Source organism: Apium graveolens, chromosome 3 (genome assembly GCF_009905375.1).
Source record: "Apium graveolens cultivar Ventura chromosome 3, ASM990537v1, whole genome shotgun sequence".
NCBI lineage: Eukaryota > Viridiplantae > Streptophyta > Magnoliopsida > Apiales > Apiaceae > Apium > Apium graveolens.
Genome location: NC_133649.1, coordinates 22,073,956 through 22,088,531, shown reverse-complemented (window position 1 = coordinate 22,088,531; position 14,576 = coordinate 22,073,956). Strand labels below are relative to the sequence as shown.

The 14,576-nt window shown below is 34.2% G+C and overlaps 2 protein-coding genes and 1 long non-coding RNA gene across 4 annotated transcripts; 2 read left to right on the top strand and 1 right to left on the bottom strand.

Moving 5' to 3' along the window:
- Positions 1-330: 330 nt before the first annotated feature.
- Positions 331-5,997, top strand: LOC141711971 (protein LONGIFOLIA 1). 2 transcript variants are annotated; one of them, XM_074514712.1, is made up of 6 exons: positions 331-488; positions 888-1,061; positions 1,613-1,683; positions 2,093-4,150; positions 4,239-4,389; positions 4,811-5,997. In XM_074514712.1, exons 2-6 carry the CDS (start codon positions 911-913, stop codon positions 5,647-5,649), a joined length of 3,270 nt encoding a protein of 1,089 aa, XP_074370813.1. In that variant the 5' UTR covers positions 331-488; positions 888-910; the 3' UTR covers positions 5,650-5,997. The 2 variants fall into 2 exon arrangements, with proteins under 2 accessions (XP_074370813.1, XP_074370814.1); XM_074514713.1 differs by having other exon boundaries at positions 885-1,061.
- Positions 5,998-6,342: 345 nt separating this feature from the next.
- LOC141711970 (uncharacterized) lies at positions 6,343-7,969 on the bottom strand. Its single transcript, XR_012571499.1, has 2 exons — positions 7,793-7,969; positions 6,343-6,646 (listed from the first exon to the last, which is right to left on the bottom strand). It is a non-coding gene; the product is annotated as an uncharacterized LOC141711970 (long non-coding RNA).
- A 569-nt stretch (positions 7,970-8,538) lies between these two features.
- LOC141711969 (protein PLANT CADMIUM RESISTANCE 10) lies at positions 8,539-13,006 on the top strand. The gene is made up of 4 exons (XM_074514711.1): positions 8,539-8,660; positions 9,189-9,423; positions 10,827-11,053; positions 12,637-13,006. The coding sequence occupies exons 2-4, from the start codon at positions 9,252-9,254 to the stop codon at positions 12,805-12,807; spliced, it is 570 nt and encodes a 189-aa protein (XP_074370812.1). The 5' UTR covers positions 8,539-8,660; positions 9,189-9,251; the 3' UTR covers positions 12,808-13,006.
- The last annotated feature ends 1,570 nt before the right edge of the window (positions 13,007-14,576 follow it).

The window sequence follows — 14,576 nt, the reverse complement described above, 5'->3', positions numbered from 1 at the left end:
ATCGATAAGTAACCAATAAATTAGCCGCGGGTGCAATAAATTCCACTTTACATTCTTGTTAGTTATTTCCAAAATAATATTCCGGAAAAGACTAAAAAGTGCTGGCATGCACCAGCACATAGTTAAACTTGCATATAATAACAAGTTAATTGTGTAGTCTTATTTCTAAATAGTCAATTAAATAGACAGGAGTATATGATATTACAACATGTCGATTTTCTTAACTAGTTATTTTGGTAAGTAGTGCAAATCAGCGAATGTAACAAACTGTTACATGTTTCTATGTATAGAATTTAGATGCATTATTATTACTTTTTATTGCTAACTCTCACTTTCAACAACATTTAATACTAACATTATACCATTTCCATTACAGTCTCATCTGGGCTGTCTTTGGTTTTTTGTTCTGTAATAACAACTACTCTTGATTCTTCCACAGATTTGCCTTGCACTCATGAGTTGTATCTATATTTTTAGGCAATTCAAAGGTAACATTCTTTATTTACATATACCCACATGTATTTTCCTTATATCATTGGTTAAAGTCTTCATTAATTTCTGTTTCATTTGGGTTTCTTTATATACTGAAAGGATTGAATTTGCTTTATTCCAAATGGCCTTTTGAATTTGTGAAATCTTGAATAGTATTGATTTCTTGGTTAATAAAGGCCCAACCTTTATAAGTTTTGATGATGGTTGAAGAATATGATGTTCTTGGATTTGTTTCTGAGGTCTTTGATATTGAAGATTCTGTATTTATTTGATGTGGAAATTAACAAGATTTGTCTTAGGTTGTAGTGGAAGAGTTTGTATTAACATTAGTTAAGGAGCCATAGATTCAAGTTTGTCAAGGAATTGACTCTTACACGGTTTTTGTTTTTAAGTAGGGTAGTTGAGAGAAAAGAAGATAATGGCTGCAAGGCTTTTACATTCCCTTACTGAGGAAAATCCGGATTTGTCGAAGCAGATTGGATGTATGACTGGAATCTTCCAGCTCTTTGATCGCCAGCATTTAGCGACTGGTAGGCGTATCACAGGTCACCCGAGAAGACTTCCCCCTGGTAATTTATAGTTAACCTGTGCTTATTGCTTTGTTTGATTATATATTGATGCCAATTCTAGTTCCAAGCTTTTGTCGAAACATACGAATACGTTAATTTGCTGTGCAGCTGCATTTTGAATAATGATTGTGCCCACACAAGAAATTGATCCAATTAATTCATTAATCTTATGCTGTTAGTGTCTAAAGTTTATCTCTTTAAGAGAATTTTCATGATTAAATAATGGTAATGCATTCAGGCAATGTTCGAGCTTCTAATGTATCACTAGTTTCTGTGAGGAAACCACACAGTCAAGTACCTCTATTAGTTAATGTATATAGGATTCAGGTCACTCTGTTCTGGATTCTACAATTTGCACTAGATAGCTGGTAAAAGCAACTACTTCCAACTTAATTGTAAATTAATTCTATATCAGAGATCTTTAAAAGCCTTCTTTATAAAGTTATAGTTGCAAAATGTACATCGTTTCTTGGTCACTTTGTTCTCTTCTATTACTTTGTAAACTGCAATCGTATCTTATCATTAAATGTAAAAGTTGATCCCACCCGCAGGTGATTCTGACTACAACTATAGCACTACTGGTACAGATATAAATAACAAATACTACAGACGTCCAGCAGTGGTAAGCACTTTACTAGCGCTTATATGTCACTTACGTTTTTTCTTTTTGAGTTAGTTCCTAGAATATATTTTATTATTAAAACTAATTTGTGCAAATTATACCACGATTTTTAACTTTAAAAGGATCCTGAATTGAAGTGAAAGTTGTTTTTCAGTTGGCCAAAAAAATAAGGGTTTTTTGTTTTCATAGTTAAAGATGGTCATATTTTGTTGCATATCCCTGCTTAAGTTCTATCATCATAATTGCCTTGTGTTGGCTTTGTTTATCTTCCACATCGATCTGTCCTCAAAATTATTCTTAACAATTTGGAGTGAAAGTAGTCCTATCGATAATACTCTAAAGAATTCACCTCTTTGTTGCTGGTACTGTCATTGCAGATAAGAGTCTGATAACATGCTTTCTTTGGCAGGAAAAGCAGTCAAACAAAAATAACTTTGAGGAAAGAAGATTATCCACAGAAACGTCTAGACCTTCATTTTCCTCTTCGTCCCGTTCGTCTTCTTTCTCTTCTCTTGACTTTAACAGAACAGCTCAACCAGAACCCTTGTCCTTTGACCATATGATTTTTTCTGAAGTTCCTTCTAAGGGACAACCAATACGCCAATCAAGTGCATCTCCACATTCTGAGCATCAAAGCCAAAACCTTCGTGATGTAGTCAGGGACTCCATGTACAGAGAACTGCGTGAACTATCAGTTAAAACTGTCAAAAAAGAGGCAACAAATGATTCTTTAGTGAAGCGGAGGGACTCACCGAGACCGCTTCATTTGTCCAAAATCAATGATGGAATTTACCGACATGGCCGCGATGAAAGATATAATATGACTGTCGATTTGGAAGAGTCTCTTAAAGTTCTTTCTGAAGTTCAAGATGCACGACCTTGGTATTTGGATGAACCTAGTAAACTCTCAAGGTCATCATCCTACCAATTAAGAGATAGATCTTCATATTTAGTTCCAAAGGATGCTCCACGCTATTCATATGATGAAAGGGAAAGAAGTCACTTATCTTATGATTCACAGGAAAGTATGAACCAAACCTTGAAGCTGAAAGAACTACCAAGACTATCATTGGACAGCAGAGAGAGTTCGATGCGGAGTTTTAACTCTGACACACAATCTAGCTTTATGTCAAAAAGTAAGCAGGAAAGTGGAAATTATACTGAGCAGGTTCTTCCAGGCCAGCACCAAACATTCGAATCTCAGCAACGACCTCCCAGCGTCATAGCAAAGTTGATGGGATTGGAATCATTGCCAAACTCTGAATCCAATATAGAAAATAAGATTGGAACTAATTCTGTCAATGAATCTGAAGCCTCTTCAAGCTCCTTCAAAGCAAATGAAGCATACAGATCGATACAACCATTTGATATTTCTAGGAATTCTTGGAAGGAACCAACATCACCGCGCTGGAGAAATCCTGATCCAGTTAAGAAACCTATATCAAGAGTTTCTATTGAACCAGCACCATGGCGTCTTCTTGACGGGACTCGAGGGTCTCGGAAGGTGGTTCCCAGAAATATGAAAGGTCTGGAGAAAGCACCCAGCCCCTTTCCTTCTGTTTACAGTGAGATAGAAAACAGATTGAAAGATCTTGAATTTAAACAATCTGGAAAGGATCTCAGAGCTCTTAAACAGATACTTCAAGCAATGCAAATGAAGGGGCTGGCAGACTCCAGCAAAGGAGGACATCAAGACCATGAACAAATGTACATGAACCCCAATCAGAATACAAGAGAGATGAATCAAAAACAGAAACAAAATGATCATGTCTCTAGTCATACTTCCCAGAGATCTATTTCTTCAAGGACATCTGAATCTCCAATTGTCATCATGAAACCTGCAAAACTTGTAGAAAAATCTGGTAGCCGTGTTTCATCAGTAGTCCTACCTGACCGCTTGTCTATCAGATCTAGACGACAGGGGGGTGACTATTCTGATAAAAATATTGGTTCAGTTACCAGCAGGATGGCTAATGATCATATTCTTAAGACTAATCGCAGAGACCACACTGAGACATCTACTGACATGAAAGGTAATGTCAGACCTCCAAAAACACAAATATCAATGAGACACCAGCAGGGGCCCACAGAAAGCACAACTGGTTCTGTAAAGAACTCAGGATCAATCAGCCCAAGATTACAGCAAAAGAAACTCGAAATGGAGAAGCGATCCCGCCCTCCTATATCTCCATCCGATTCCAGTAAATTAAAGAAGCAACAATCAAACAAGCAGCAGCTAGAGTCAAGTTCACCTGGTGGGAGACGTCGAGCCAAATCCTTAATTTTGCAGCAAAGTGATTATCAAGTCAGTGAAACCAGTACTGGAGTGAGGAATTCAACTTACAGAGAGTATGGTAAACCTTTGGTTTCTGATGAAGTCAACAGTTCACTAAAGCCTGGTGAAATTAATGGCAACCAGAGTCCGTTAATGCAGACATCAAAGTACTCTAAAAGCCTTGTAGCGAAGGTAGGTTCTTCCACCCAATAATATCTTATTTGGATATTCAGTCTACTTTGAGGATTAGGGGACTGACATTTTATGTATATTGTTTCAGAGATCAAGTGTGATGAGAAACGAAGATGATTCAGTGGCAGAACTTGGTACAACTTCCCCTGAATATCCCAGTCCTGTTTCGGTCCTCGATGGTGCAGTATATATTGATAATGAACCATCACATTTGAATCAGATCTTAGAGACCATCAAAGGTAAGAATTTTCTCATCATATTGTAAATCTAAATACTGAGAAATACACTATAATTTACATTTTGGTCGACGATTATAAGCGATTTCCTTGTGGTGTTGAATTCTCGAAGCTTGATTGGTGACCATTTCTTGAAGCTATATGATTGCATAATATTGTAGGACTTGAATATAATTTAATTTGTACTTGCACGAGGGTGCTGATGAGTAGTATAGTAATAATGTAGTATGTAGGCATTGACCATGCCTGTAATTGTACAAAACTAAAGCGTTTTTTAGGCTTTTAAAATTTTAGTCTAGAAAGCTATGAATTGGGTTTAGATATAACATTAGTTATGAATTTGAACAAAAACTTGTGTATGATTTCTTATTTGCGACTCGCTTTTGTTTAATATTTAACCTCACTTGTTGCATTGTACTTGCAGATAATTCCTCATCGAATTTAAGTAACAATATAGCAAAAGAGCAGTGGCATTCAGTTGATAGTAATGTAACTAGCGCCCTGGAATCTAGTCTTGCACCTCAGGTTAATCGAAAGAAACTACAAAGCATTGATCACTTGGTACAGAAACTTAGAAGACTAAACTCAGGCCATGATGAAGCCCGAACTGATTACATCGCGTCTCTTTGTGAGAATACAAATCCTGATGACAGATACATATCAGAGATATTTTTGGCTTCTGGTCTGCTCCTTAGGGATCTTGGCTCAAACTTGACAACCTTCCAGTTTCACCAATCAGGCCAACCGATTAACCCCGAGTTATTCTTGGTTTTGGAACAAACCAAAGCTAGTACTCGACTCAAGGAAGACTTTAGAGCAGAAAAGGTCATCCAATTGAAGTCCGACAATGAAAAAAGTCACAGAAAACTCGTTTTCGATGCTGTTAATGAAGTTCTGACCAGAAAGTTAACTTTCATCAGACAGTCTAAAGAACCGTGGTTACGGCCTCTGACAGTAACAAGGAAGACTCTGAATGCCCAAAAGCTCCTTAGAGAATCATGTTTTGAGATTGAGCAGCTTCTAGCCAAGAAGCCGGCTTGCAGCTTGGAGGGTGAGGATGATGGGTTAAAAAGCATCTTGTCAGAAGATGTACTACATCGATCGGAAAGTTTTGCAGATTTTCGAGGAGAAATATCAGGGTTGGTATTGGATATTGAGAGATCGCTCTTTAAAGACTTAATTGGAGAGATTGTGACCGGTGAGGCCGCTAACTTGCGAGCAAAAACCACCGGTAGGCTTTGTAGGCAACTGTTTGTGAATTAGTTGGTAAAGTTTGTAAGTTGCCATAATCAAAGGCAATTACTTTAAACTACGTGTACTCTGTTTGGCACTGCTAGAGACTGATCTCCATCTTTTCTTTTTCTGGAGTGAGAGGTTGATTGTTTTTCCTTTAAAAATTGTCCGAGTGTGATGCAAGTGCAAATTTCTATAACTTTATTTAGAACATTTTTTCTTTCTATTTTTTGTATGTGCTTAAGACCAGCCAATTATATTAGCCCTTTCATAATTATTTCCAGATACTAAAAGCTTGGTTGTGTGTACTCTTATTCTAGCTTCATAACCGTGCATTTGCACGGGATGATTGATGAATAACTTTTTCTTGAACATTTAGTTCTGTTTTTATTTAACAATTGTTTTTCGTTTTCCTTCACTCAATCGAATAATATGTTATGTATTTTGTTGATTTCTGCTACCACTTGTGATTTTAACTCCTTTACAACAATTATATATATATGATATAATACATATTTCCAAACAATTTACCACTGCCATTAAAATGAGTCCCGCATGTAGAACGACTCGTTCAAACTGGTTGACTTTCTATAGGCTGAAGAGCTCATAAAGGTACCAAAATACCAACTATGGCTAAATAATCTTATGTTGTAGCAAACAGCCAAACATGAACCACTGCCAAGCTTAGATGACCAACAGAAAGTAGAATACTACAACCAAATATGTATCAATCCGTTATTGTTTTAATTAACCGTTTGAAAGCGGAATCGACAAAACAAAGTGGTGAAAAATAAACATAAGAGCTCATCTTTTAAGCAACCTAAAGTTTTAGGTAAGAGAGAACAAGTCAATTTATACTAAAAGAAATCATAGTACATGAATGACAGGAAAAGGTCCCAACAAAATACTACATAGGGAATTTATAGTCTCGAGTCTGGTTCCGTCATGCTCAAATGGCCATAAGATCACCAAAATTCCTCATGAAAACAATGGAACCTGCAAACAACGCAACAGCACGAAGAAATTTCTGCACAAAAGAATAGAGAATTAAGATACAGTTTTTTTGCTAAAAAGATTAAGATACGGTTATAAGTGAAAGCAGGAAACTGACTAGTTACATTGTCTAGCAAAAGTGGCTTAGCCATTTTGATCAAGGCCTAAAATTAATATGACAACAATAATAAAGAAAAAGGAGAAACACACACCAAGTTGAAGTGATGAGTTGCGAATACAACAGAACTAACACTTTTAGTTAATTGTTTACTATTCAGAAGTGATGGAAACCAACTTAAGTCACCATCAACTAACACGGTAGCATTGGAAAATAACCTGAAAATATAATTTAGAACACCATAGCTCAATATTTATAATATCCAACAAAAAATTTGCCAAAATCATATGCATGTACGGTACTTGAGCTTTTGTCACATTTGAATGGGCGAAATGATTGTATTTTCAGAAAACACCAAATCAAAAATCAGTCTGGGATTATTCTTTTTGAGTACAGCTTGCAGTTTGGAATTTATTTTAGAGATTACATAACATAGCTGCCACATAAAATTACATGGAACTATGCAAAACAGGAACAAAACCGGGGGATTACTGATAGAGAAACACTATCAAAATCACACGATAATTACAAACACAACTGCCATGAAAGATTATCTAACTGAAAAGATTCATCCCAGTTCAATCCTATCCAAATATCTTTCATGTTTTCAAAAAGCACCAATCATGACACCCCCGTCGTTCTAAGCAATAAACAATTGTTCATTCAACCGTCATTTTTTCTCAATGTCAAGTATAACTAATAACACAGTTTAATTAAAAACAAACCCCATTTCGAAAGACAGTAAATCAACGAGGAAACATAAATATCCATAAGAATCTAAATACATATCCGCATTCTTCATCATCGCGCCACAGTGAATTGCGAATATTAAAACTCAAACAAGCACAATCCCAAAATCTCGATACCAAAAAAAAAGTTATACTAATATTCTTCACTCAATTAGCTTCTAAATGAACAAAAATATTATCAATCACAATCAAATTTTTTTCTGTGCTCAAAATAAAATTAATTATCAAATCGCAACATGTCAAATCAATAAAAAAATAAAAATAAATACTTACAAAAAAATTACTAAACTGGAGAAAAAGGAGAGAGTTGAACCTTGTCTTTAAGATCGGAGTTCCAGAAAGCTTTGATCTTTTCGATGGATACGATACTCTCAGCCATTGCAGATAGTGATCAAGTAGCTAGGGTTTATGATATTTGGGGGTTTAATGGATGTGTGTAAAAGTTGTATGTTTCGTGGGTCGAATATTATATAAACCGATGAGTTATGGGCCAAACCAACTTTATACTGGGCCTTACTATTTTCCACTCTTGTGCTTCTTCTGCCCCTAATATTATTTGATTTTTTATAAGCAAATAAATTAAATTTGAGGTATTTGTAAAAATATGTTTTTCTTAAATTTTTTTGTAAAAATATTCTTTTTTAAAATTTATTTTACAGTATTACGATTTTTTAATTTTTTTTATCAAAAATATGATTTTATTACCCGCGACAATCAAATATAATCTCAAAGGCAATCCGATTTATGCTCAAATACGAGTATAAAAGAATTCAGTAATTTTTGAGAAAAATTGCATATGTGATTTATTTTTAGTTGTTCATATTTTTATATTTATTTTTGAAAGAAAGTAAAATTTAAAAAAATATAAAATTATTGGTAATTTCTCATTTAATTTTAACTAAATATTATGTATTTATTATTATTATATTATTATTATGGGGTTGATAAAAATTCGAATATCGAAATTAATATACTTATTTACTTACTTACTTAATATTTATTTATTTTATTAATATTAATAAATTTTAAAGATAAAATCTCATTAAAATACAATAAACATTTGTCTGTATTATTCAGTTTGAAGTTTGTATTTACATTGATGCCACTTAGCTATAACTGTTGAGCAGTCGGAGCTGGCCAGAAATTTGTTTCCCGGCGCCGATCTCCCTTCAATCTTCCAGGTATGTTTGTTCAATTTCAACCCCCTTTCTTATACATACATCTCTTTTCCCCTATGTATAATATTGTCCACAACTTTGAGCCCTAGGATCTTTTTATTTCTACTGTCTTATCTGTGTGTCTTCTCATTACACTGCCTAGGCCTAATTGTTATTTTATAATTGTTAAATAAAAAATAAAAACTAAGTTATTTTTAAAATGCAGCTGCTTAGTTCATGTATGTACCTTAATCCTTACCATTTATCTATTTGTTGTATTAGACCTATCAGTTGATAAAGCATTGTTAATATTTCCCCCAATTTATTTTTTTATCACTCTCGTTTTCGAATTTCAGTGCTCGGTTCATCTAATCACCTGTTATATACACTTACACCTGACCTCGATCATTTCGTAGTTTGTGCATACTAATCAAATGTGTGCGCCTTATATTAGATAATAGGTGTAATTTTTGGTTGGCTCTGCTGTTACGTGCAATTGTCAACAATTATAACACTATGTTTTGTGTAATGTGTTATGTTTGGTTGTTATAGAATGCTTCTTCAGTGATTAGAAGGAAGCTGGAAAAATTTGAGTGTTAGGCTAGTCAGCAGAGGATGAAAAGCCAGAGCAGTTACATGCCGCCTACGTATATTCCATTGGACCGGTCTGATCCGGTAGTAGAGATCACTCCAGCCAATAATGAGGATCCTCCTCGAGATCACATGAGCAATGGACCAGCACAGTGGTCTTCCGGAATCTGTGCTTGTTGCGATGATATGCCGAGCTGTACGCTACTTTCTGTCTTGTGACCTTGATTTATCAGAAGAAAATATTTTGGTTGAAAGCTGCATTTTGAGTGGTTAATAGAGTTAGACGAACAAACATCTTTTCATATAGTGTCTGCAACATTTTTGGTACTTACTGATGATGAGATTGTTTAATTCTTTTGACTTCATTAACTTTAAGAAGTATCTTCATGATTTGGGGGGGGGGGGTTGCAGAGATATTAATAAATTTGTAGAACAGGATCAGTGCAACACGCGCAATTATGTTATAAGTCTAGTTGTTTGGTTGTCATGCTTAATTGGTGCTTGACTGCTTGGTATGTTAGGAATTTATTCTGCAAATTAGGCTCACAGTTCTCCGAAAGATGTCTTTATCTTTGTAGTTCATAAATATGCAAGTCCAGATTATAGAAGCTATATTCTATTATTTGATCTACTGTGCCTTTATTTATTTCCATATTACTTTGTCTATGGTGGACTAGCTTTTAGTTACTTGGTTAGAGTTTGATGAAAATTCTAGTGCTTCAAGATTGCGATGGATTTAAATTAGGAACAGATATAATGAGTCTGGATGAATGACAGTAGACATAGTAACATGTTCTCATATGAAATCGAATGAAACATACCCAGTCCGTGCCACTCAAAAGTAGGATAGTGAGGTACCTTATTCTCGTATGATTTTATGCAAGTGAACCTTTGTATCGCTAATTGCACATAAGTGAAGATTTAGGGAGAAGCTTGACATATATGCACAATTGCTTATATGTCTAGTGGAAGGCAAGAATTCACATACACTTCCAACTACAACGAAAGTGCATTTTCACTGGACATAGTAAACCTGACAAAGCCGCACTTGCTGTTACGGTAGTAAACTTTGATAAGACAAAGGTACAGTATTCTTGCAATATGTCTAGGAAGCATAATTATTGTATGAAGATATAGACAGAGGCTATATCATAGTATAACCTAGAATATAATTGTATACTTAAACTAGCAGCCATATGGAAACTCTTTTAGAAACCAGGACTTGAAGCATTTATGAGTGGCTTTTAAGAAATGAATAAGAAATATAAGAAATAATTTGATGGTTTCATGAGGGACTTGGTAGGACAGTGAATTTACTCGAGCAAGATTTTGGACATAATTTAAATAATAAAAGGATCTGATGATATGCATCCTAATTTAAGTTTATTATAACAAGGACAGGAGATGTCTCTTTTGCATACCATATCTAACAAAGATTGTTTGGTCAAATTTCTATTTTCTGGTCCCAAATGTTAGCGTCACTACCTGCACTCTAATTATCTTCTCTATTTAAGTTGAAATACTTTTGCATGATTGAAAGTAATTAAGTGTTAACATGGAACTGAAATTATTGCTAATCATTTTGTCATTTCTTACTAGGTTGTGTAGGTCTTATCTGCCCTTGCTTTCTATTTGGAAAGAATGCTGAGTTTTTGGGATCTGGAACTGTTACGGGATCATGCATGACCCATCTTATTTTGTGGTCACTTGTCAACTCTGTTTTCTGCCTCTTAACTGAGGGAGTTCTATTGGGTTTGCCTGGCTGTTTCATTGCATTTTATGCTTGTGGGTATCGCAGGGAGCTGCGAACGAGGTACAATTTGCAGGTATGCTTTTTTCTATCCTTTTTGTGTGAATGCTTTGTGCCAGGTCAAACGCGGAACATAGGGTGATGCTGTTCCGTCCCTGTGGATTTTTAAATTCTTTGTTTTTTTTGTATATTCATTTATTATCTAATAATAAAATTACATGTCATATTTAGTGGTAATTTGTTATTAAATAACAGTTCGTTGTTTATATTAACAATTAGTTACATTTACATGTGAACATCCAAGTACGTTGACTTGATGAAAGTGAGTTTTGTATTTAAATCTATTTTGTTGTTAATATTGATTATAGTATAAAGACATTCAAACCCCCATGGTGCACCTAAATATAATTTTAATAATTTTTTAAGTAAAAAAAATTAATATTTCGGTACTGACTATTAACATAAACTACTACAATATTTTTAAGTTTTCATTATCAACGTTTTATTGTCATTTCAATTATAATAAAAATACAAATATATTTAGATAGATCTTACCAAATTTTAAAAGTTGAAATTGACGTGCTCTAAAAATTTTACCAATGACAACACTAAATACCTAAATATTTTATATATTTTTATTAGTGATTTTTTCCAACGGCATTTATAATTAATATTTAGGTTGTGTTTAGTTGGGATGAATAAAATGGGAAGCGTAGGATTGGAATGGAATTTGATTATTAAGTGGGTGATTGTAAAATATGCATTCCTTCATCCATTCCAATCCTAATTCCTAACAACTCGTCACATTTCCCATCATAGAAATTATGCACCGGCTATAGTACTTTCACGTCACCTCCATTGTACCAAGATTCCAAGTTAAGTACTTGATTACATGAATATCAGTATTTAACCTCTTTAGCCTATGTTTAATATCCCAACTTAGTTTCCTTCACAGTTGGAGTATTTGAATCCTATAAAGGCTTATAAACAATCTCTGCCTCCACTTATTTAATTTTAACAGCAGCTTAATTCATCGCTATTTGTAAGGAAATATTAGAAGTAGATGATCATCACTATCTGACATGATGTTGAAAATTCGCCAAAGGAAATTAAAGGATAGTCTTTGTAGTAATTGTTCTGCGATGAACCTGGATTCTGAAATGATAGTAATGTAAACATGAACTCGAGTAATCCTTTAAGTAAAATTGTGCGACACTGCAAAACTTCACTTTTTAGACTCATGCGAGTACTATGATTTCGATGTGTGGACAAGAAAACATACTAATGTGATTCTTTTTTTTTCTTCTGGATATTACTTGTATACTATACCTTACCTGCCAAGCTGCGGGAAACTTAAATTTCAATAACCATTTTTTTACATATATTTAGCATGACTATTTGCACTGGATCTACAGTGGTAAATGTAATTGTGCATTTCTTATAAATTTTAGTCATGAGAATCCAATAGTATTTAACTTTGAACCCCAAAAGAAAATGTTTCATGTTGGTGTATCTTTTGACTCGTTTTGGTCAGCTTTTTGCACTTGTGTCGGCATCATCTGTTGTCAATATGTTTGGGATTAACTCATCTCTATGGTTTGAAGTAGCTTTCTGGTCATTGTTAGTTAATACGACCTGTTTTTCTTTTTTCTGTTGCAGGAAGCACCATGCGGAGACTTTGTAACTCACTTTTTCTGCCATTTGTGTGCATTGTGTCAAGAATACAGAGAAATTCGAGAAAGAACTGGCAGTTCTTACTCCCCTGATCTAACTCTGGTGGAAGTCACAGCTCCGACAGTCCAGACAATGGAACCGGCTTCTACAAATTAGTGCTCATACAGATATATCATTCTCTTACTAGCAGATCGTAGCATATTTATATGAAAAAATGTAATGGATATAAAGACTAGACGGGCTCTTCCTTAGGCAGCACGCAAGCAGTTAGAGACATCTGAAATTCGACTTGGTTTATATAAATATTTGGAAATATTATATATTGTAACAGTAAAGCATCCAAGTACTTATCATATTACTGAAGTTTATCATCTATGCATATCTCATCCAGCAATAAAACTGTATTAACAGTGAGGATTTATATTTAATATCATAATAAATTGTAAATAATATTAAATTTCCTCTATTGAATTAAATTTATTAAAATATATGTATTGCTGAAAAGTATCCCCTTTATACGCAAATGCTAGTCACTTTAAAAATGAAATTTGTTTCGGAAAATATATATATATATATATCAATCTTTCTCTTGAAAAGAAAATTGAGGATAACTTTTTTAAAACTATTTCCATATTTACAATTTTCAAAATTTGACTGTTTTAAATCCTAGGCCTAGAACCAACAATAAATAAAAATATAGACATGCGCTAATTATTTAACAAATAAACGACATATATGATTCCGTTATTTTTCCCAGGAACCAACAATAAAAAGAATATAAACCTGCATTAATTATTTGACTAATAAACAACATAACGCAAGAAATGAATGTATTAACCCAAAAATTTAATCTGAAACATGAAGATCATCAAAAACTGAAAACAAGGCAGAGAAAGTTAGGGCACCAATTTCTCTTTTCCTTTTTCTCTTTCACCTACATTGTGTATGCATGTTGGTGTAAAATCTACCCATGCTGGTGTAAAACAGAGCAAAAAATCTTAATAGCAGAGGATTGATTATTGCATCAGGTACTTCTGTAGACATAGTCAAGATTTATGGGCAATTGTTTTATTTTCATGGAATTACATTGGATTGGTCCAATGGGTATTGCATGATTATGAAATATTACATTACATTTTGCAAATACATGTTAGAGATAATAAAATACATTTCTTGATAAAGAGAGATGGATAGTGATAAAGGTGTGATCTTTTGTGTCAAGACATGTTTTAGACATCCATTCCTTATGGGGATGTTGTTTATCTTGATGTTCCTGTACAATTATTTTCCATTTATGTTTTCTTTTTTGGTTTGGGCTTCTCCTGTTTTTATATCCACTGCTGTTGTTCTTGGAACTATATTAACTTATGGGAAACCAAATGTACCTGTTATTCATAAAGAAGATAAATTTAGTGATGATGATGTGTTTTTTAGACGCGGGGTTCGAAGAGATGGTAATATAGTTGAGAAAGATAAGAGCTTTGATAATGTAGAGAGATTCTTGGAGAGTAGAAGAGATGTAGTTGAGAAAGATAAGAGCTGTGATAATGTAGAGAGATTCTTGGAGAGTAGAAGATATATAGTTGAGAAGTCGATTGATTCAAGTGCTATAAGTAATAATGATGTCGGTAGAGATGATACGTTGTCTCATAAGAATGCAGAATTAGCTGATGAGAAGTCTAGAGGGTTTCAAATTGACAAGCAGGGAAGTGATGTAGAGAGAAAGTCACCTTATTCGGTGTCTGAAAAGAATGATAAATTGACTGAACTGAATGAAGGTGAGAGTGGAAGCCTCGAAATTCAACAATCGTGTGAGAAGAGCCTTGATCAACCGCAGAATAAGTCCTCTGAGAAAGTTGATGAGAAAGAAGGGGATGAAGGAGAGGAAGATGATGACAGAACTGCATCCGACAGAACTGAGAGTG

Excerpts from the sequence above, each read along its gene's own strand:
- LOC141711969 (XM_074514711.1), top strand. The coding sequence starts at position 9,252 with ATGAAAAGCCAGAGCAGTTACATGCCGCCTACGTATATTCCATTGGAC. Across the intron at positions 9,424-10,826 it reads TTGCGATGATATGCCGAGCT|GTTGTGTAGGTCTTATCTGC; the intron begins GTACGCTACTTT and ends ATTTCTTACTAG. Across the intron at positions 11,054-12,636 it reads GAACGAGGTACAATTTGCAG|GAAGCACCATGCGGAGACTT; the intron begins GTATGCTTTTTT and ends TTTCTGTTGCAG.
- LOC141711971 (XM_074514712.1), top strand. The coding sequence starts at position 911 with ATGGCTGCAAGGCTTTTACATTCCCTTACTGAGGAAAATCCGGATTTG. Across the intron at positions 1,062-1,612 it reads CCCGAGAAGACTTCCCCCTG|GTGATTCTGACTACAACTAT; the intron begins GTAATTTATAGT and ends TCCCACCCGCAG. Across the intron at positions 4,390-4,810 it reads GATCTTAGAGACCATCAAAG|ATAATTCCTCATCGAATTTA; the intron begins GTAAGAATTTTC and ends TTGTACTTGCAG.